Here is a 22,550-nt window from a genome sequence, read left to right on the forward strand (position 1 = left end):
ATTTAAACACAAGGATGAGAATTTTGGGGAACCCAGAGCCAATGTAAGTCAGCAATGTAAGACAGGGGTGATGGGTGAGCGGGACTTTGTGGGGTACAGGATATGGGCAGCAATGTTGTGGATCAGCTGAAGTTTATAGTGGAGGATGGGAGGCCGGCGAGGCGAGTATTCGAATAGTTAAGTCTCTAGGTGACAAAGGCATGAACGAGGGTCACAGCTGACGGGCTGTGTCAGGGGTGGAGGTGGGCAATGTCAAGAGGTGGAAATAGGCATGTGATGGAGAGGATATGGGATCAGAAGTTCAGTCCCTGGTCAAATAGGATGCTGCGATTGCGAACAGTCTGGTTCAGCCTGATATAATGGCTAGAGGGGGGGATGGAATCAGTGATGAGGGTACAGAGTTTGTGGCAGGGTTGAGAGGTCGAGCTGGATGTTGTCGGCGTGCATTTGGAAGCTGACCCCATGTCTGCAATGATGTCGCCAAGGGGCAGCATGTAGATGAGAAAGAGGTGACCAAGGACCGATCCTTTGTGTCTCTGGAGGTAACGATATGGAAGCGGGAAGGGAAACCATTGTTGGAGATGCTCTGGCTGCGATCGGATAGGTAAGAGTAGAACCAAGCGAGGACAATCCCACTGACCTGGAGGAAAGGTATTGGAGGATGATGTGATCAACCATGTCAAATGCTGCAAAGAGGACGAGGTGAGAATGCACCACTGTCAGTCACAGAGGGTGTAGTTTGGGCTGTTTCAGTGCTGTGGCAAAGACAGAACCTGATTGAAGAGATTCAAACATGGAACTACAGGAAAGATGGGCACGGATTTGGATCCACAGCCAAAATAAGTCTGGCCAACTGTGCTATATACTAGTTGAAGTACCAATAGTTATCAAGGCTGATTTCCCACACTGGTCTGTTTTGGGACCTGTTTTGTTCAATATCTTCATAAATTAACTGGAGCTAGGAGTCACAAGCTCAGTGGATAAATTGACACGATAAAAGCTAATGAAGGTAGTAGACTGTAAAGCTGAACAGGATAAGCTACAGGCGCATTTGAATACACTCGGGAATTGGGAAGACAAGTGGGAGGTAAAATTCAGTGTAGAGAAATGCAAAGTGCTTAATATGGGGATACAAAATCCAGGAAGGGAATATTACTTAAATGGGAAGAAAATAATGTGTATGGAAAATGAAAGCAATCTGGTGGTCCTGATTGACTGTAAATTGGAGCTAACGCAGCAATGCTTGGTGGCAGTGAATAAAGCAAATCAGATGTTGGGACGTATGAGGTAATCCTGCACTTAGAATACTGTATACAGTTCTGGTCGCAACAGTACAAAAAGGATATTGCAGCTCTTGAGGACGTAGAAGAGGGCAACCAGAATGATTGAGGGATTGGATTATGAGGAGCGATTATGTGTAAATTGGACATGTTCTAACTGGAAAAGAGAAGGTTGAGAAGTGATGTGATTGCTGTTTTTAGGATTTTAAAGGGACTGGATAATGTCAACCATGACAAGCTTGATAACCTTATCCAGAAAAGTAGTACCAGAGGACACGGCCTGCATTTGAAGGGGGGTAAATTCAAAAGGAATCTGCTCAAATGTTATTTCAGTGAGTGAGTGATAAATTTACGAAACAGGCTCCCGAGAGATGTTGTGGATGCAAATAATGTTGATTCATTCAAATTAAATAGATTTTCAGAAAATGACATTTTGGACTACAGTATGAGTAATTTGAGACATAGCAGATGGTTAGTTTAGCATGCTTGGAAGGAACAGGTGACTTTGGACCTGCGGTTCCCAAGCTTTTCACCGCTTTCCTCGCCTTTGTCTGGGTCTGTTGTAGACTAATTGATAGAGATTGATTTCTATGATTAATGAACATGTCCATCATTGTATCATGAGACTACCAGAATAGTAGAAGGCGACCTAGGTGGACCTTGGCTTTTTTACGTCTAGCAATTCCTTTATTCTTATGTCGATTGTGTGCAAGACTCCTAAATGAGCGCTCACCCAACAAAGTTAACTTGTATGATTTTGACAGACACTGGTCCTGCAAGTGCCACAAAATGACTTCAATCGAAGTCCTATATTGGGCTGGATTTTGCTGTGAGAATAACGGTGAGGCTAACCGTGCTCATGTGCAAATCAGACAGTAAATTCTGGGGACCACACATGCGCAGTTAAACACGGCAATCCAGAAGTTGCTGATCCAGATGCCCTGCTCCTCCAAAAGCTGTGCAAAGAAGGCAGTTCCCCAGCTGGCTCCCCTATTGAACGGCGTGAAGTTCCTGTACTGACATCGCAGATACGGACAAAACTCGCCAACGAAAGTTAAGTCATTTCAAGCCATGTACCGTTTTAATGGTGTGGTGAATCTTAATTACTGCCAAACAACCCCTCTGACACTGAAAATTAACTTTTACAAGTGTGGAGTCTCATTCCTTCAGCTTTTAATTATTGTTGGATATTTTTTAAAAACAAATTCAAATAACAATGTTTTTTCTTACTTTTTCTTTTTGTCTCCTTTAACTCTCTCTTAATCCAATATTTCTTTCACTCTTTATTTTGCTTACTGTACCTGATCTGACATTGAATTCACTATTCTAACTTACACTTCCTGGTTCAGTCTGCGCTGCTCAATAATAATGCTTTAATCTGATTGGTTAAGGAGATACACAGCTGCTTGCCCTGTTCACACAGGTCCCAGGTGCCCTGTCGGGGGCACTGCTTTTTGGATTTGTAATTTACTTGTAATTTATTTGAATTGTTGACCGGAAGTCACCGGTCAACGGTTTTGGCTTAGTACACAGGGAAGAGTCAATTCTCTCTTAATTCTCAATTCACTTTATTAACGTTATTAGATCATGTACATACCGCTTATACGTCTGGTTAGATATAGGCATGCAGTTTTATACTCAAACTAGGATTTAAACGCACACCCACTAGGTTTCTCTGACTAACACTCCCTGAGTGGTCACAGAATAGAAAGGATATTATATTACCCGGAAAGGAGAGATAACGCTGGCCAGGCGATTCGTTCTCTCTCTCTCTATGTCGTCTCTACGTCCCTACTTCCGCGATGGTTAGTCTCCGGAGCCTTCCTCTCAAACACACCGGCACCAAGCCTGCAATTCTTCAGTTTTAACTTCAAGCCTGTCTTTTCGAATGATGCTATCTTCTCCGGTTGGCTTAAAGTTGGTGGAGTGGTCAGTGTCATCCCCTGATTGGCTCTGTTCCAAGGGGCTAGGTAGCATCACCTCATTACTCCTTTTCTAAATAAGGACTGGTGTCTCATCAGAGTTCCTTTGTCCCTCTAAGAAGCGGAACGAATTCAAACCGGTTCTGGCCAGTTCAGACCAGTGACTGAACTCCAGGTCACCTCAGTTCAAAAGTTAGTGTCTTTGTTAGCAATTCGAATTAAACTCAGTAGTTTTCTGCAGCCCCTGGTCAACATCTCCCCCCTTTTGATCCAAAGATGCTTATCTTAGGATCATTATTCTCCCTTTCTGTGTACCACTCCTGAGGCTGTCATTGTCCCCCAATGGGCATGTTACATCCGCGATATCATATGGTTATAGAAAAAATATAAATGGTAATAGAAAAAATACAAAAAGGAAGCGTATAAAATATACTTCGCACAGTGTCCTTATATTGATAATCGCTTCTTCTGTTTCATTATAGCACTAACACTCAATTGTTGCAAAATGTCATTTTTCCACCTTCTAAGCTGATGTACATTGAATATGACAAGTATTAATGCACATAAAATCACAACTACAGCAGCATGTGATAAAATCCTAACCCATGGATGTATTTGAACATTAGATCCCCAATTCCAAAACTTATCCCAGAACCCGGGGTCCCGTAGCAGTTCATCTGCTTTATCAGCATGTGTTTTAATTATTTTAGTGTGTTTAGTCCATTGATGAATTATCTCATTGGCTTCCTCCGCTATTTGCGTCCAATCTGCAGTCAGGTGCGGAATGGGTGGTAGTTCGGTAGGAACATATTTCCACAGATCTTGGTCTATATCGGTACGTTGGACTGTGAGGTTTTCGTTTATTACCATCCTCATTATTGGCTTAGGCAGAACTTGTCCACCGAAACCAGGTCTGAGGTCACATTGTTAATGGCCAAATTGTGTCCTTCCAGAGGGCACTGTTTCCATCCTTTATTATAGTTCATAGCCGCTGTGGCTATGTAATACGTTTGTCCCACAAGGGCGTATTATAAAAAGGACTGGTTGTTAACCGGCAAAATGGATAATAAACAATTTTCATAAGTACTGAACCCACAATTAGTAAGTTTGTTTCTGTCTCGTTAACTCTTCTGGACAGGCCCAGTGATTCCCTCCTTGGTGACACTTTGACAAATCTACCCCTTTCTCAGCACCGTCTATTACAATAGCATGAGATGGTGGATTGCTCAAAGATATCCAAGTACCCTCATGATACTTGCCCACGTTATGAACTCTTTTTAACAGGTAGGTCAAATTACTTCCGTGCTGGGGAATATGAAACACCACCCCAACGTAATATTTACATCGGTATGGTCCCAGTGGACCATAATTTTACCTCGACCGTCGCTCCCCGATGGTCGCTCCATAAATGGACCCACAAATTGATTAATGATTTTTCCCTCTGGGATTACCGCCAATGTCACCTCTAGAACCGTGTTACATGAAAACTGTACTCCCGCTCCCTCCGGTATACCCAAAGTCTTTCCCACGCACGCTAACCCATCCACTCCTGTATAATACAGATTTAAATCCTCTCTTTTCCCTTTGTCGGTTCGGACTGCCTTATTCTGCAGAGCAAAGTTGTTCCTGGTCTCGGGATATCCCTCCGTCGCCGACACTGCTTCAGGCACGTTCGTTCGTCGTGACGGCTCCGAGGCAGGTTCAACCGCAGTTCTGATGATGGCCAATCCGATAGCAACAAAATGCATTATCCCCTTCATTCTAGGCTGGACCTGTAATAAACAAGTGTAATTTCTGCTCTTATGTAGTTTCTTTTAGGTACTATCACAAGTCCAGTCTCTCCATATACTGAGCCAGACCGTCCAAATCCTGTTCCCAATTTGTTTCAGATTCTAACCGTCCGTTTCTTCTAACCTACTTATTCCCCCCTTTTGTTTTATGTTCCTTTCGTTTTTTTCCTGGATTTGCCTCTGCACGTGAACGGACAGTATCAAATTTGTGTTCAATCACCTCCTCTTGGACCTGTAGCTGGTCCTGTTCTTGTTCCGAATTTTGAAGGTCAGGGAGATCATCGTTAGCATCGAGCAGCACATGCCAATGGTGATTATCTTGTTTTTCTCCTACCAACTTTAGCTGATTAATGTGGTACCAGCCACTCTTATCTGGTGCCGTTAATATCCTGTATACAGATGGGCTAGCTTTGTCTACTATCTCATAGCGACCGGCAAACTTTGGACTCAAGAATGAGGTGGGCTGTTGTATTCTAATCGTTACTCTCTGTCCAGGGCTCAACTCTATCGGGCTGGCTTTTGCATCGCAATAAGCCTTGCTTTGCTGTTTCTTCTTTCCCTGTCGGTGAGCGGCTACATAATTTGCTTCTTTTACTGTTTCTACTAGCTGTTGTACCCATTTTTCTGATATAATATGGTCTACCTCGGGTTCAGACAAATCCAAACCTACCAACCCCTCCATTCCCCTCATGTCCCTTCCTGTCATGAGTTTATAAGGAGTGTAGCCTGTTGATGAAGCCACGGTATTCCTGACTATCATCAGCACAAAGGGCAGAACCACCTGCCAGGTTGTCTTGTGCTGCTGCACCATTTTGGCTATCATGTTTTTCAATGTCCGATTCATTCTTTCCACAATTCCACTAGACTGTGGTCTATAGGGTATGTGAAATCTCTGTCTAACCCCTGCATTACTTGGGCTGTAAAATGTGTTCCCTGATCCGATTCTATGCTTCGGGGTAAACCCCAACGGGTAAACACCTTTTCTAATAGAATTTTCGCAGTAACTTTGGCTGTGTTTGTTCTGGTCGGAAAAGCTTCCACCCATTTAGTGAAGGTATCCACTATTGCTAGAATGTACTTGTATCCTCCTGGAGTGGGAGGAAGCGGTCCTATATAGTCTATCTGTAAATTAGTCCAAGGCCCTTCTACTGGTCTAGTATGTCGGAGGGCCCCTTTCTTAACATTTCTATCGGGGTTGTGTTGTGCACAGATCAAACAATTCTTGACATAGTGTTCCACGTCACCTGTCATTCCGGGCCACCAGCACACCTCCTTTATCCTATCTAGGATGCTCTCCGTCCCTTTATGTCCCCATAAGTCAAGGTACCAGTGGATTACTTGGTTTCGTCCCCCCTCTGGCACCACAAATTTTCCTTCACATAGAACCACTCCGTCTTAAATATAGACCCCCTTGTGCCTTTTATATGTGTCTGACTCTGCTCCTTCTATTAGTTTTTTTTAATTCTCCATCTTTCTTTTGTTCCTCCGTTAAATCCATTACTTTGACCTGCTTCTCTTTCTGGCCCCCGATTTCCCCAATCGGTGGCTGCCATTCCTGTCCACTTACAGCACCTTGTTTAGCAAGTTCATCAGCTTTCCTGTTCCCATCAGGAGATAGTTTTGAATGAGCTTTCACTTTTGTGACCCCATATCCTTTCCCCTGTGCTTCTTCAAAGATGTAATAGCGGGGCTGACGGAAGGGGCCTTCCATCCGCTGAGACAAAACCTCTCGCTTCCCATAGGGGCAAATGTTCTGTGAGGCTATTTCAAACATACATGCTATCAGAATATATAACTGATCTGGGCGGAAAATATTCCGGGTGACCAACCACATATGCGACGGCTGCTAGTTCTGCTACCTGCGCACTCATAGTTTTAGATAATTTCAGAGCCGCACTAAATCTTTCCTGTCCGTGGTCATCCTCCATGTATATCCCACAGCCAGTTCTCCTTTTCCCATCCTGTACTGATGAAGAGCCATCCACAAAAATTTTAAAATAGGGTTCTTCCTTTCCTGTTTCCTTTGTCTTTCTGCTTTCAGGCCCTGTCTTACCCCCTCCTTTTTGTTTTGATACAAATGGGCCCTTGGGGTCATTTGCTATCATCAATTGGCACTCATGTTTTTCTCCCTGATAAACTAAGTTGTCTGCTAACATAGTAGTGGTTTTTACCCCCTTTACGGTTATAGTTCTCCCTTGCAGCAACAATGTCCATCTAGCGATTCTATTTTGGCTAACTGAACCATCCTTAATCCTTTCATCTAACAGTAGCTGTACTGGGGTGTGTTCTGTTAATATTGTAAGTGGGTTTAGTCCCACTATATAGGTAAAATGCTGCACTGCCCAAAAGACAGCTGGCAAGTGTCTTTTGCATACCGTATACCCCTGCTCCACTGGTGAGAGCATACGTGAGGCGTACGCTACTGGTCGTAATTTCCCGTGTGTCTCCTGTAATAGAACTGCCGAGAGGGTGGTGTCTGTGGCAGCTACCTCCAATGAAAACGGCTCAGTTGGATTTGGGGTTTTTAAAGCAGGCGTGGCAGCTAGTGCTTGCTTTAGATCAGTCATGTCCTGGTTATGTTCTGTTTTCTGCTCCCAGGCCACATTCTTTTTTAATAATTCCATCAGCGGTGCAGCCTTTGTGGCGAATCCATCAATATGGTCCCTGCAATATCCCACCAACCCCAAGAAGGACCTTAACCCTTTTACATCCCGCGGAACAGGGAGTCTGCCAACTGTCTCTACCCTTCGCTTGTCAATGTCCCTTAGTCCCGGCGTCAGAATCATTCCCATGCAAGTAACTTTTTGTTTCATGATCTGCGCTTTTTTAGGGTTAATCTTTAATCCCAAGTCATGTAACAACTGCAGTAATTCACTTAGCAGTTGATAATGTTCCTTCTTGGTGTCAGTTTGTAGGAGTAAGTCGTCCACATACTGCACTAGACATTCAGGCCTCGAGAATCCTTTTCACCCTTCCCTCAGCCGTTGGAGAAATATGGACGGGGAATTGTGAAACCCCTGCGGCAGGGCGGTCCATGTATATTGCTGTCATTGGAAAGTAAATGCAAATTTATATTGCGAGGTCGCTTCCTGCGCATCCGCCAGACCTTAAATCAAGGCCCCGGCGTGGGGGGGACGCAAGGCCAGACCATCGCCCTGCCAGCCCAAGGGCTCATCGAGTTCAGGGACGCGCTGGCGAAGCTGATCGACGACTACGGCGTGGACGACGAGCCGTGCGGCCAGTCTGAGTTGCCCGAGGGCACGTCCATCACCGTGGACAGCAAGCGCTTCTTCTTCGACGTGGGCTCCAACAAGTACGGCGTGTTCATGCGAGTGAGTGAGGTGAAGCCCTCTTACAGGATCTCCATCACCATCCCCTATAAAGCCTGGTCCAAGTTCGGCAGCACCTTCAGCAAGTACGCCGAGGAGATGAAGGAGATCCAGGACAAACATCGGGACAAAAAGGAAAAAGCAGGAACTAAGTGTCACAAAACATATTTGAAAGTTCTTTATCTGAATGCACGTAGCATTCGTAACAAAATGGACGAGTTAACGGCACAAATAACTACGTATGGGTATGATCTTGTGGCCATGACAGAAACATGGCTGCAGGGTGACAACGACTGGGAATTAAATATGCCAGGGTATTTAACAATCAGGAAGGACAGGAAGGAAGGGGAGGTGGGGTGGCTATGTTAATAAAGGAAGGAATCACTAATACAGAGAAAAGGTATTGGGACAAAGGATCAGGATAATGCAACAGTTTGGGTAGAGATAAGGAATAATAAGGGGAAAGAAACACTAGTGGGCATAGTATATAGGCTTCCTAATAGTTGCAACTCTGCTGGAAGAAGTATTAATCAGGAAATAGTCGGGGCATGTAATCAGGGAACAGCTATAATTATGGGGGATTTTAACTATCATATTAACTGGACAAATCAAATTGGGCAGGGCAGCCTTGAGGAAGAGTTTATTGAGTGTATTTGGGATGGATTTCTTGAGCAGTATGTAACTGATCCTACAAGGGGGCAAGCAACCTTGGACCTGGTCCTGTGTAATGAGCCAGGATTAATTAATAATGTCCTAGTTAAGGATCCCCTTGGAATGAGTGACCACAACATGGTCACATTCCATATCCAATTAGAGGGTGAGAAGGTTGGTTCTCAAACAAGCGTACTGAGCTTGAATAAAGGAGACTATGATGGTATGAGGGCGGAATTGATGAAAGTGGACTGGGAAAATAGATTAAAGAGTAAGACGGTACATGATCAGTGGTGTTCATTCAAGGAGTTATTTTACAACTTTCAAAACAAATATATTCCACTGAGGAAAAAAAGGTGTAAAAGAAATGACAGCCATCCGTGGCTAAGTAATGAAATTAAGGATATTATCCGACTAAAAACAAGGACATATATGGTAGCCAAACTTAGTTGGAGGATAGAAGATTGGGAAGTCTTCAAAAGACAGCAAAAAGTAACTAAAGGATTGATTAAGAAAGGGAAGATAGATTATGAAAATAAATTAGCAAAAAATATAAAAACAGATAGCAAGAGATTCTAGTTATATAAAAAGAAAAAGGGTGGCTAAGGCAAACGTAGATCCCTTAGAGGATGAGACCGGGAAATTAATGGTGGGAAACATGGAGATGGCAAAAATGCTGACCAAATATTTTGTTTCAGTCTCTACGGTAGAGGACACTAAGAATATCCCAACACTGGACAAACAGGGGGCTCTAGGGGAGGAGGAGCTAAATACGATTAAAATTACTAAGGAATTGGTACTCAGTAAATTAATGGGACTCCAGGCAGATAAATCCCCTGGACCTGATGGCTTACATCCTAGGGTCTTGAGGGAAGTGGCAGTGGGAATTGTGGATGCTTTGGTAATAATTTTCCAAAATTCTCTGGACTCGGCAAAGGTCCCGGCAGATTGGAAAACTGCTAATGTATCACCCTTATTTAAAAAGGGTAGTAGGCAGAAGGCTGGAAATTATAGACCAGTTAGCCTAACATCTGTGGTGGGTAAAATTTTGGAGTCTATTATTAAGGAGACAGTAGCGGAACATTTGGATCAACATAATTTAATAGGACAAAGTCAGCATGGCTTTACGAAAGGGAAGTCATGTCTGACAAATTTGCTTGAGTTCTTTGAGGACATAACGTACAGGGTGGATAAAGGGGAACCAGTGGACGTAGTGTATTTAGACTTCCAGAAGGCATTCGACAAGGTGCCACATAAAAGATTATTGCTCAAGATAAAGAATCACTGGATTGGGGGTAATATTCTGGCATGGGTGGAGGATTGGTTATCTAACAGGAAGCGGAGAGTTGGGATAAATGGTTAATTCTCGGACTGGCAACCAGTGGCCAGTGGTGTTCCGCAGGAGTCGGTGCTGGGTCCCCAACTCTTTACAATCTATATTAACGATTTGGAGGAGGGGACCGAGTGTAAGATATCAAAGTTTGCAGATGATACAAAGATGGGAGGGAAAGTAGAGAGTGAGGAGGACATAAAAAACCTGCAGTGGGATATAGACAGGCTGGGTGAATGGGCGGAGATTTGGCAGATGCAATACAATATTGGAAAATGTGAGGTTATGCACTTTGGCAGGAAAAACCAGAGAGCAAGTTATTATCTTGATGGCAAGAGACTGGAAAGTACTGCAGTGCAAAGGGATCTGGGGGTCCAAATGCATGAAAATCAAAAAGTTAGTATGCAGGTGCAGCAGGTGATCAAGAAGGCCAACGGAATGTTGGCTTTTATTGCTAGGGGGATAGAATATAAAAACAGGGAGGTATTGCTGCAGTTATATAAGGTATTGGTGAGACCGCACCTGGAATACTGCGTACAGTTTTGGTGTCCATACTTAAGAAAAGACATACTTGCTCTCGAGGCAGTACAAAGAAGGTTCACTCGGTTAATCCCGGGGATGAGGGGGCGGACATATGAGGAGAGGTTGAGTAGATTGGGACTTTACTCATTGGAGTTCAGAAGAATGAGAGGCGATCTTATTGAAACATATAAGATTGTGAAGGGGCATGATCGGGTGGATGCGGTGAGGATGTTCCCAAGGATGGGTGAAACTAGAACTAGGGGGCATAATCTTAGAATCAGGGGCTGCTCTTTCAAAACTGAGATGAAGGGAAACTTCTTCACTCAGAGGGTGGTAGGTCTGTGGAATTTGCTGGCCCAGGAAGCTGTGGAAGCTACATCATTGAATAAATTCAAAGCAGAAATAGACAGTTTCCTAGAAGTAAAGGGAATTAGGGGTTACGGGGAGCGGGCAGGAAATTGGACATGAATTTAGATTTGAGGTTAGGATCAGATCAGCCATGCTCTTATTAAATGGCGGAGCAGGCTCGAAGGGCCGATTGGCCTACTCCTGCTCCTATTTCTTATGTTCTTATATTGACATTTTTTCTCCAGTGGAATAGACCAAAAACCGTTACTTATGTCCAAAACCGTAAACCACTGCGCATCCTCATTTTGTCGAACTACTGTCTCTGGGCTAGTTGCTACAGTAGGGGCTGTTAGCGGGGTGACTTCATTTAATTCTCTGTAGTCTATCATTAGTCACCAGCTACCGTCTGGTTTCCTCACTGGCCAAATAGGTGCGTTATTAGTAGAAGCTATTGGTCTTCATATCCCTTGCTGCAGCAGACTCTGTATCACCTTCTTTATCTCTTCTGCTTGTTTTGGGAAACCATACTGCTTTTGTGGTTTGGGGTCTGGACCTTGTATGCACACACTCCCGGTCATTTTCCCACAATCATGTTTATGTCGGGCAAATACTATTGAGTTTTGTGCAATAATTTGTTGTACTTCACGATCGTTACTCATTTCTCCTGGTTCTATCCACATTTCCCCGATCGTGTATATCCTATCCTGATATTCCCCCACCGGGACGAGTGTGTGATTTATACTGCCCATACCCAAAAGCATTTGCCAAATCATACAATTAACAGGGTCGAAGCAAAATCCCGCTTTGGCCATATCGTCACTCCCTAATATATGTTCTTGTTCTCTGGGTAATTTAATAAGGACCACTGAATGCTCTATCACTATGTCTCCCACACCGACTTCCAACGGTACACTCACATATCCCACTTGTGAATGCCCTGTGAATCCACTGAGAACAATTTTGTTTTGAATTTTCCAATCTGTGTCATTGATCTGAGTGGTGCTAACGGTGGTTCGGGATCCCCCTGTGTCCCAAAGGAATGTAAGAGGGCGGCCTCCGACCCTACCATTCACTCGGGGTCTCCCCGTGTCATCCAACCGCGCGTCACACACCCATAACGGAGAGGCCCGAGACTGTCATTGCAGTTCGGGGTACAACCCGGAACTCGGTGATATTTCTATCGTATCACACTGAGGACTTGGTCTATTCGGCCCTTCCACGGGTAGGCTCTGATTTCTTCCCCGACCTGCATTCTCTCATCTCTGGTTCGGGCAGTCCCTTGTGAAGTGTCCCTCTTGGCCACAGTTATAGCATTTGGACACCTCGCCTTGAGTTCTCCCCGTTCCCGAGAAGTTTCCTCTTCCTCTGCCTCTACCTCTTCCCACTGTCTGATAAGCTGGAGGGGGTTCCCCCTGAGAAGGTCCCCTCCCTTCATTTCTCCAGGTTATCATCTGATCCTTAACAGGCATTGCTCTGTCCCCGGATGCCTTGGATCGTTTTGGTATTTCCCTTTCCCATACTCTAACCATCTTCCTAATTATCCAGGGTTCCGTATGTGTGTCATCAGCAGGGTCAAACTGATCTAGTGCCTTCCTCGACTCCTCAGTGCCATGCGACAGTAGTGTTCTCAGCCATCGGTTCCTAACCTCCCACTGTAAATTATCCCTGTCTAAGTCTGTACCGTAGACCCCCGAAACACCGCCCAAATGCGGGCCGAAAATACAGTGGGGTGTTCACCTTTCCTTTGATAGCATTTCATCAGCACCTCCACTGGATCCCCTCTGTTATCGGCCATGACAGATAATACCTGGTCCTTTCAGGCTTCATTCGTGCCTCTACCAAGTTTTTGTTCCTCCGGTAGGGCGGAGTGTATATGTGGGTGTAGGCACATTAGGATTAATTTCCTTTCCTCAGCATCGTCTAAGCCGTGTATCGCTCTCTGTTGCCTGACCGCTAGGAACAACTCCCTAGGATCATCCCCAGGCGCGCACGTTCCAATATCTTTCGCAATAACCCTCAGTTCTTGTACCCCAAGTGGGGTGGAATATGTCATATCCTGGCCATCTCCCCCCATCTGTGCTCTAATGGTTACAAGGGTAATAATAGTGGGGGATTTCAACTTCCCCAATATTAACTGGGATACTCAGAGTGTAAAAGGCTTAGAGGGTACAAAATTCTTAACGTGCATCCAGGACAGCTTTTTGAGCCAGCATGTGGAAAGTCCTACAAGAGAGGGGGTGGTACTGGACCTAATTCTAGGGAATGTGGCCGGCCAAGTGGAAGAAGTGCTAGTAGGTGAGCACTTTGGTGACAGTGACCATAATTCAGTGAGATTTAAGGTGGTCATGGAAAAGGACAGGGAGGGGCCGGAAATAAAGGTTCTAAATTGGGGGAAGGCCGATTTTAATAGGATAAGGCAGGATCTGGCCAAAATGGACTGGGATCAGCTGCTTGTAGGAAAATCCGCATCGGAGCAATGGGAGTCTTTCAGAAGGGAGATTGAGACCATACAATGGCAACATGTTCCCGTAAAGGTCAAGGGTGGTTCCAAGAACTCCAGGGAACCTTGGATGTCAGGGGATATACGAGAATGGATTCGGAAAAAAAGGAGGGCTTTTGGCAGATACAAAAGGCTAAAGACGGAGGAAGCCCTAGAGGAGTACAAAAAGTGCAGGGGGATACTTAAAAAAGAAATTAGGAGATCAAGGAGGGGCCATGAAATAACACTGGCGAGCAAAATAAAGGAAAATCCTAAGATGTTTTATAAGTATATTAAGGGTAAGAGGATGACTAGGGAAAAAATAGGGCCCATTAGGGACAAAAATGGCAATCTGTGTGTGGAGCCGGCAGATGTAGGAGGGGTTCTAAATGAATTTTTTGCACCTGTTTTCACTATGGAGAAGGACGATGTAGACATAGAAATACGGCAGGGGGACTGTGATATACTCGAACATATTAACATCGAGCGGGAGGAGGTATTGGCGGTTTTAGCAGGCCTAAAAATGGATAAATCCCCAGGCCCGGACGAAATGTATCCCAGGCTACTGTGTGAGGCAAAGGAGGAGATTGCGGGGGCTCTGACACATATATTCAGAACCTCTCTGGCCACAGGGGATGTGCCAGAGGACTGGAGAACCGCTAATGTAATACCATTATTCAAGAAGGGGAGTAGGGAAAAACCGGGGAACTACAGGCCAGTGAGCCTAACATCAGTGGTAGGAAAATTATTGGAAAAAATTCTGAAGGACAAAATTAGTCTCCACTTGGAGAAGCAAGGATTAATCAGGGATAGTCAACATGGCTTTGTCAAGGGAAGATCATATCTGACTAATTTGATTGAATTTTTTGAGGGGGTGACTAGGCGTGTGGATGAGGGTAACGCAGTGGATGTGGTATACATGGATTTCAGTAAGGCCTTCGATAAAGTCCCCCACAGGAGACTGGTCAAGAAGGTACGAGCCCATGGAATCCAGGGTGCCTTGGCACTTTGGATACAAAACTGGCTTAGTGGCAGAAGGCAGAGGGTGATGGTCGAAGGTTGTTTTTGTGACTGGAAGCCTGTGGCCAGTGGGGTACCACAGGGATCGGTGCTGGGTCCCTTGCTGTTTGTGGTCTACATTAATGACTTGGATATGAATGTAAAAGGCATGATCAGTAAGTTCGCTGATGATACAAAGATTGGTAGGGTGGTAAATAGCGAGGAGGATAGCCTCAGTCTGCAGGATGATATAGATGGGTTGGTCAGATGGGCGGAACAGTGGCAAATGGAATTTAACCCGGAAAAGTGCGAGGTGATGCACTTTGGAGGGACTAACAAGGCAAGGGAATACACAATGAATGGGAGGACCCTAGGCAAGACAGAGGGTCAGAGGGATCTTGGTGTGCAAGTTCACAGATCCCTGAAGGCGGCGGAACAGGTAGATAAGGTGGTAAAGAAGGCATATGGGATACTTGCCTTTATTAGCCGAGGCATAGAATATAAGAGCAAGGAGGTTATGATGGAGCTGTATAAAACACTGGTTAGGCCACAGCTGGAGTACTGTGTGCAGTTCTGGTCGCCACACTACAGGAAGGATGTGATCGCTTTGGAGAGGGTGCAGAGGAGATTCACCAGGATGTTACCAGGGCTGGAGCGCTTCAGCTATGAAGAGAGACTGGGAAGATTGGGTTTGTTTTCCTTGGAGCAGAGGAGGCTGAGGGGGGACATGATTGAGGTGTACAAAATTATGAGGGGCACAGATAGGATGGATACTAAGGAGCTTTTTCCCTTCGTTGAGGGTTCTATAACAAGGGGACATAGATTCAAGGTAAAAGGCGGGAGGTTTAGAGGGGATTTGAGAAAGAACTTTTTCACCCAGAGGGTGGTTGGAGTCTGGAACTCACTGCCTGAAAGGGTTGTGGAGGCAGGAACCCTCACAACATTCAAGAAGCATTTGGATGAGCACTTGAAATGCCATAGCATACAAGGCTACGGACCAAATGCTGGAATATGGGATTAGAGTAGACAGGGCTGATGGCCGGCGCGGACACGATGGGCCGAAGGGCCTCTATCCGTGCTGTATAACTCTATGACTCTATGACTAAGGGGGGCCATTGGGGCAGACGGTTTTTTCGGCTCTGGAGCATATGCTGGCGGTGGGTCCCCTAGTGGAGGTTCCCTATCACCGTTACTGTATCTATCCGCCTCGTCTGCTAAATCATCCCAATCTACATCCCCTAGACCACTTTCTTCACCTCTTCCGGGTGCGAAAGCACACAATATGCCCCTCTGTGCGGCTCGCTGATCTTGCAGCCTCCCTGTCGGTTTCTGACACGTTGTGTGATCACCAGTACTACTCCTCTTCTCTTGAGCTGATCTGTGAATCACATTCATAGCAGTTTTTAAATCACTACATTGTTGTTTCCATCTCTCCACCTCAACTTTAGCTGCTTGGGCTTCTCCCTCTCTCTTACTCTTTTCTTTCGTCAATTTTTTGCACTGTAACTGATATTGATTCATGTGCATCAAATCTGCACTTCTCTGTCCCTTTAGGTCAGTTACCTGCTCACTAAGGCGAGCTATCTCCTCACGGAGTTTTTTATTCTCTACTTCTAATCCGTCTTGGATTTTCTGATGTTCCTCTCTCTCTCTCCTAGCCTGCTGTTGGCATTCTATCCATTCCTCAAGTAAACATCCGATCACTACGGACTTCTGTATCTTTTTAAATTTCCTATCTGACATCTTTGTTTGCGTAGTTCTCCAAAGGACCTCCCCAACAGGCGTTCCCTTGTCTCCAATGTGACCCGCGTACTCCCCGTATTGCGGCCACTTCCCTATTACGTATTTTTGAAGGAGTCCCTTCTAATCAAAACATGATGTGGAGATGCCGGTGATGGACTGGGGTAACACCTGTCTGTCTGCACACTGATTGCCTTGGCAACGGGCAGTTGAAAAAACTGTCTGTACTCACCAAGCATTGTTCTGTGAATTATAAATGCGATTTCATTTCGAGGATTTCATTTTCACATCGTTCACCTGACGAAGGGGGAAGCCTCCGAAAGCTTGTGAATTTAAAATAAAATTGCTGGACTATAACTTGGTGTTGTAAAATTGTTTACAACTAATCAAAACAGTCCAAGACCCCAGGGCTTGGTGATTTCCCTTTATTCGTCAACTTGTGTTATTAACTATGAATTAACCCAAACTCCTGTTCTCTGTATACTTTGCCAAATTCAGTTCACCTCGAGGCTCCCACTGACGCAACGGAGAGATTTATCCTCGAGTCCACCCAGGGACGCCAAAGATGTTGACCGGAAGTCACCGGTTAACGGTTTTGGCTTAGTACACAGGGAAGAGTCAATTCTCTCTTAATTCTCAATTCGCTTTATTAACGTTATTAGATCATGTACATACCGCTTATACGTCTGGTTAGATATAGGCATGCAGTTAACAGCAGGTTATACAGTTTTATACTCAAACTAGGATTTAAACGCACACCCACTAGGTTTCTCTGACTAACACTCCCTGAGTGGTCACAGAATAGAAAGGTGAGATAACGCTGGCCAGGTGATTCATTCTCTCTCTCTCGACGTCGTCGCTACGTCCCTGACGTCGGGTCCCTACTTGCGCGATGGTTGGTCTCCGGAGCCTTCCTCTCAAACACACCGGCACCAAGCCTGCAATTCTTCAGTTTTAACTTCAAGCCTGTCTTTTCGAATGATGCTATCTTCTCCGGTTGGCTTAAAGTTGGTGGAGTGGTCAGTGTCATCCCCTGATTGGCTCTGTTCCAAGGGGCTAGGTAGCATCACCTCATTACTCCTTTTCTAAATAAGGACTGGTGTCTCATCAGAGTTCCTTTGTCCCTCTAAGAAGCGGAACGAATTCAAACCGGTTCTGGCCAGTTCAGACCAGTGACTGAACTCCAGGTCACCTCAGTTCAAAAGTTAGTGTCTTTGTTAGCAATTCGAATTAAACTCAGTAGTTTTCTGCAGCCCCTGGCCAACAGAATAGATAGAGACAAACTGTTCCCGTTGGCGGAAGGGTCAAGACCCAGAGGACATAGATTTAAGATTGGCAAAAGAACCAAAGGTGACGAGAAGAAAAACTTTTTTCATAGCGAGTGGTTAGGATCTGGAATGCACTGCCGGGGGCGGGGGGTGGTGGAGACAGATTCAATTGTGGCTTTCAAAAGGGAGCTGGATAAGTACTTGAAAGGAAAAAATTGCAGGATTACGGGGATAGAGCGAGAGAGTGGGACTAGCTGGATTGCTCTTGCATGGAGCTGGCACGGACTTGAAGGGATGAATGGCCTCCTTCCGTGCTGTAACCTTTCTATGATTCTCAACTCCACTTCCCTGCCCGATCCCCATATCCCTTAATTCCCCAAAAGTCCAAAAATCTATCGATCTCAGCCTTGAATATACTCAACGACCCAGCATCCACAGCCTTCTGGGGTAGAGAACTCCAAAGATTCACAACCCTCTGAGTGAAGAAATTCCTCTTCATCTCAGTCTTAAATGGCCAACCCCTTATCCTGCGACTATGCCCTCTCGTTCGAGACTCTCCAGCCAGAGGAAACAGCCTCTCAGCATCTACTCTGTCTAGCCCTATCAGAATCTTATGTTTCTATGAGATCACCTCTCATTCTTCCAAACTCCAGAGAGTATAGGCCCATTCTACTCAGTCTCTCCTCAGAGGACAACCCTCTCATCCCATGAATGAACCTAGTGAACCTTCATTGCACCGCCTCTAAGGCAAGTTTATCCTTCCTTAGATAAGGAGACCAAAACTGTATGCAGTACTCTCGGTGAGGTCTCATCAAAACCCTGTACAATCGTAGTAAGACTTCCTTACTCTTGTACTCCAACCTCCTTGCAATAAAGGCCAACATGCCATTTGCTTTCCTAATTGCCTGCTGTACCTACATGCTAACTTTTTGTGTTTCTTGTACCAGGACACCCAAGTCTCTCTGAACACCAACATTTAATAGTTTCTCACCATTTAAAAAATATTCTGTTTTTCTATTCTTCCTACCAAAGTGAATAACATACATTTCCCCACATTATACTTCATGTGCCACCTTCTTGCCCACTCACATAATGTCTATATCCCTTTTGCAGACTCTCTGTGTCCTCCTCACAGCTTACTTTCCCACTTAATTTTGTATTGTCAGCAAACTTGGATACATTATATTCAGTCCCTTCATCCAAGTCATGAATATAGATTGTAAATAGCTGAGGCCCAAGCACCGATCCTTGCGGTACCCCACTAGTTACAGCCTGCCAACCTGAAAATGGCCTGTTTATCCCTACTCTTTTTTTCTGTCCATTAACCAATCCTCTATCCATGCTAATATGTTACCCCCAACCCCATGAGCCCTTATTTTGTGTAACAACCTATTATGTGGCACCTTATTGAATGCCTATTGTGGATGTAATATCCTCTGGTTCCCCTTTATCTCCCCTATCTATCCTCAAAAAAACTCTAATAAATTTGTCAAACACGATTTCCCCTTCATAAAACCATGTTGACTCTGCCTGATCATTTTATGATTTTCTAAGTGCCCTGTTACCACTTCCATAATAATTTAACGCATCTGCGATTTCCTGATTCCCCATTATAATTTCTCCTGTCTCAGCCTCTAAGGGACCAACGTTTACTTTTGCTACTCTCTTCCTTTTTACATACTTGTAGAACTCTTACAATCCATTTTTATATTTCTTGCTAGTTTACTTTCATATTCTATTTTTTCCCTTTTTATCAATTTTTTTGGTCGTCCTTTGCTGGTTTTTAAAACTCTCCCAATCCTCAGGCTTACTACTCTTCTTGGCAACATTATAGGCCTCTTCTTTTAATCTAATACTATCCTTAACTTCTTTAGTTAGCCATGGGTAGATCACTTTGCTCGTGGAGTTTTTATTTCTCAATGGAATGTATATTTGTTGAGAATATTGAAATATTTCTTCAAATGTTTGCCATTGCTTTTCAACCGTCATACCCTTTAATTTAATTTCCCAATCTACCTTAGCCAACTCGCCCCTCATACCTATGTAATTGGCTTTATTTAAGTTTAAGATTCTAGTTTTGGACTTAAGTATGTCACTCTCAAACTCAATATGAAATTCTATCACATTATGATCACTCTTCCCCAGAGGATCCTTTACTGAGAGATTACTAATTAGAACTTGTGTAATGAGATAGGGTTAAAGTAGCCTGTTCCCTGGTTGGTTCTATGATGTATTGCTCTGGGAAACTGTCTCGTATACATTCTGTGAACTTGTCCTCCAAACTTCCTTTGCCAATTTGATTTGCCCAGTCTATATGAAGATGCTTCTAGATGAATAATAATACAGTACTTCAACTGACTGGCACAAAAAACCCAACTTCAAAATATTGACTTATGTGGAAGTGAAGACCATTGGAAATTGGTTTGAAAACCGATATTATACTGCTTTGTATTGGTGCAGATGCAATGTATCCAGCGTGATGTCAGTGTGCCACAGTATAATTCATGACAAAGAACATTCTATCTGAAAAGGAACTTATGGGATTGTGATATGACATGTATAATTATTTACATATGGTGACTGGAGAAAAAGAATTATACTGTACATGTGTGGGTGAATTTAATCATTTTAGCAATTTAAATGGGGAGAGGGATAGGATGAATAAAAATATGATCAAGTGTACATTTACTGGTGTCTGTCACCCCTTCTGTTGTATGTTTTTAAAAATTGGGCTAAAAGCAGCTTGAGAACTGTCCCTGATGTGACAACATGAACGGGAAGCATTGTTCCTCATACCATTCATCATGTCATTTGAGCAAAGCTTTGTAGTTTTGCAACGTACAAGAAACAATGAACTTGTGCCTTTTAGATCCTTACGACTTCCCAAAGTGCTTTACTGCTAACAAAGTACTTTTGAAGTGCAGTCACTGTTATTATGTAGGTAAATATGGCAGCCAATCTGTGCACAGCGCGGTCTCACAAATTGCAGTGAGATAAGTGACAAGATAATCTGTTTTGGTGGTGTAGATTGAGGATTGAATATTAGCCAGGGCACTGGGAGAACTCCCTGCCACATAGTGCCACAGGGATCTTTTATGTCAACCTGAGAGGGCTGACGGAAGTCCGTGGTTTAACGTCTCATCCAATAGATGGCACCTCTGACACTCCTTCAGTACTGCACTGGAGTATCAGCCTGGATTATGTGTTCAAGTCTCTGGAGTGGGGCTTCAACCCACGACCTTCTGACTCGGGTGAGAATGCTACAGTTGAGCTGGGCTAACATTGCTCCCAGTCTGTGCATGAACAGAAAAATACTGTTAATGAAAGTAGTTTTTCATATTAGCTATATTGGAGCTGCGGATGAACATTTTCCTTAAGATTGATGCAGAGCATTTTGTGAAGATCTGCGTGATTTTATTTTTATTTTCATAAGTGAGATTACTATTTAATGTTAATCGTATCCATGTGATTTATAGCAATTAGTGTTAATTGTGTTCAGGTGGTGCATATCAATTGGGAACTCTTGTATCCATTTATAAGAGAGCTGATCTCGGGTGTGGGATGTAATGGGTGTAATGTGGAGCTCTGTGAATAAAGGCTTGGAAGCAACTGAAGACTAAGCTCGAGTATTCTATCCTTCACCACCTGGCTATTCAGTTTATAACATTTAACACATGAGTGGAAATAAAATATTGAACTAAACAAACTTCCACAAAATAGTTCCTTGTGTTTTAATGGTGATTTCATAAGTGTGGTAGCATTTATGTTTTGCAGATCTCCAACCACACTGTATGACATAATGTATTCTTATGCATGCTGTACCCCTTCAGGTTAGACTTTCCAAGTTCAGAAAATTTAGTTCTGAAATCCAGGAAACTATTTTTGGGGAGGGGCGATGAAATTGTTTAAATTTGTACATTTAATTTGGTATGAAAATATGCAGTTATAATACAAGGCAATATAACAGAATACAAAAAACGGAGCATAGAAGAATGGATATTTTGGGAAGATTATGAAACAGCCCAAACCAGAGATTTAGCCAGTGCTTGGTGAGTTGGCACATCCTCCGGTGGACAAAGATTTGTCTCCATGATATTTCCAACTTGTATAGTATTATGTTTGTACTTCAGTACTCACTGCAAAGCCCCCTAAATTTAGGTCGTAATTTTAGAAAACAGTAGCTGTGCCGATATCTAAGATTTTTCCAATTAATATTTTGAGTGGAGAAATTCTGAAAGGATGTCATTTGCTTTTTTATACTGCAGCTGAATCCTACTGCATCTCCTTTGTTTTGTATTGATGGAACTAAATGAGCTTCCTATTAACTGTCATTAACATATTTAATTTCAGGCTTCTCTGAGTGAAGTATTTCATGGAAAAGATGAAAAAGTTTAAGCGTCGGCTTTCTCTGACCTTGCGTGGCAGCCAAACAATTGATGAGTCTCTGTCTGAGCTTGCAGAGCAAATGACTATTGAAGAGAGCAGCAGCAAAGATAATGGTGAGTTATTTTCGTTAAAGCTTTTAAATTAACATAATGTGATTTTTTATTACTTAAGAAAAATAATCTATTTAACTGTTGGACTGCTGTAAACTTCACTTTTAATCTGAATACTGTACATTTTGTCATTTACTTTACTTTATCAAAAGGATTTTAGAGTTGAGGTGTTTTTAAACCCTAGTGAGTGATGACGCAACTGATTTTATTCTTGTATGACAAAATAGAGCATAATTTTGCTCATAGTTAAATTCATAACTTCAGTGTTTTGGTCAAATTTACTCTGCTTCATGTAATTTTCTGCACCCTGTAATTTTCTAAAGCTGGGGTAGGTTTCTGTACAGGAATGAAAGCCAGTTTATTGACCATAAGTACATGATGGGTTTTTTTGTCAGT

At 43.6% G+C, this 22,550-nt stretch overlaps 1 protein-coding gene across 3 annotated transcripts in view; it reads left to right on the forward strand.

Moving 5' to 3' along the window:
- Positions 1–22,550, forward strand: part of cdk17 (cyclin dependent kinase 17) — a 219,715-nt gene that overhangs the window by 92,415 nt on the left and 104,750 nt on the right. For all 3 annotated transcript variants that reach the window (XM_068004608.1, XM_068004610.1, XM_068004609.1), the window contains exon 3: positions 22,009–22,157. In XM_068004608.1, the coding sequence (XP_067860709.1) occupies positions 22,031–22,157 (127 nt within the window). In that variant the 5' untranslated portion in view covers positions 22,009–22,030. The remainder of the gene's footprint in view (positions 1–22,008; positions 22,158–22,550) is intronic.

The sequence above is a fragment of the Heptranchias perlo genome, chromosome 24, assembly GCF_035084215.1.
Source record: "Heptranchias perlo isolate sHepPer1 chromosome 24, sHepPer1.hap1, whole genome shotgun sequence".
In the NCBI taxonomy this organism is placed as follows: Eukaryota; Metazoa; Chordata; class Chondrichthyes; order Hexanchiformes; family Hexanchidae; genus Heptranchias; species Heptranchias perlo.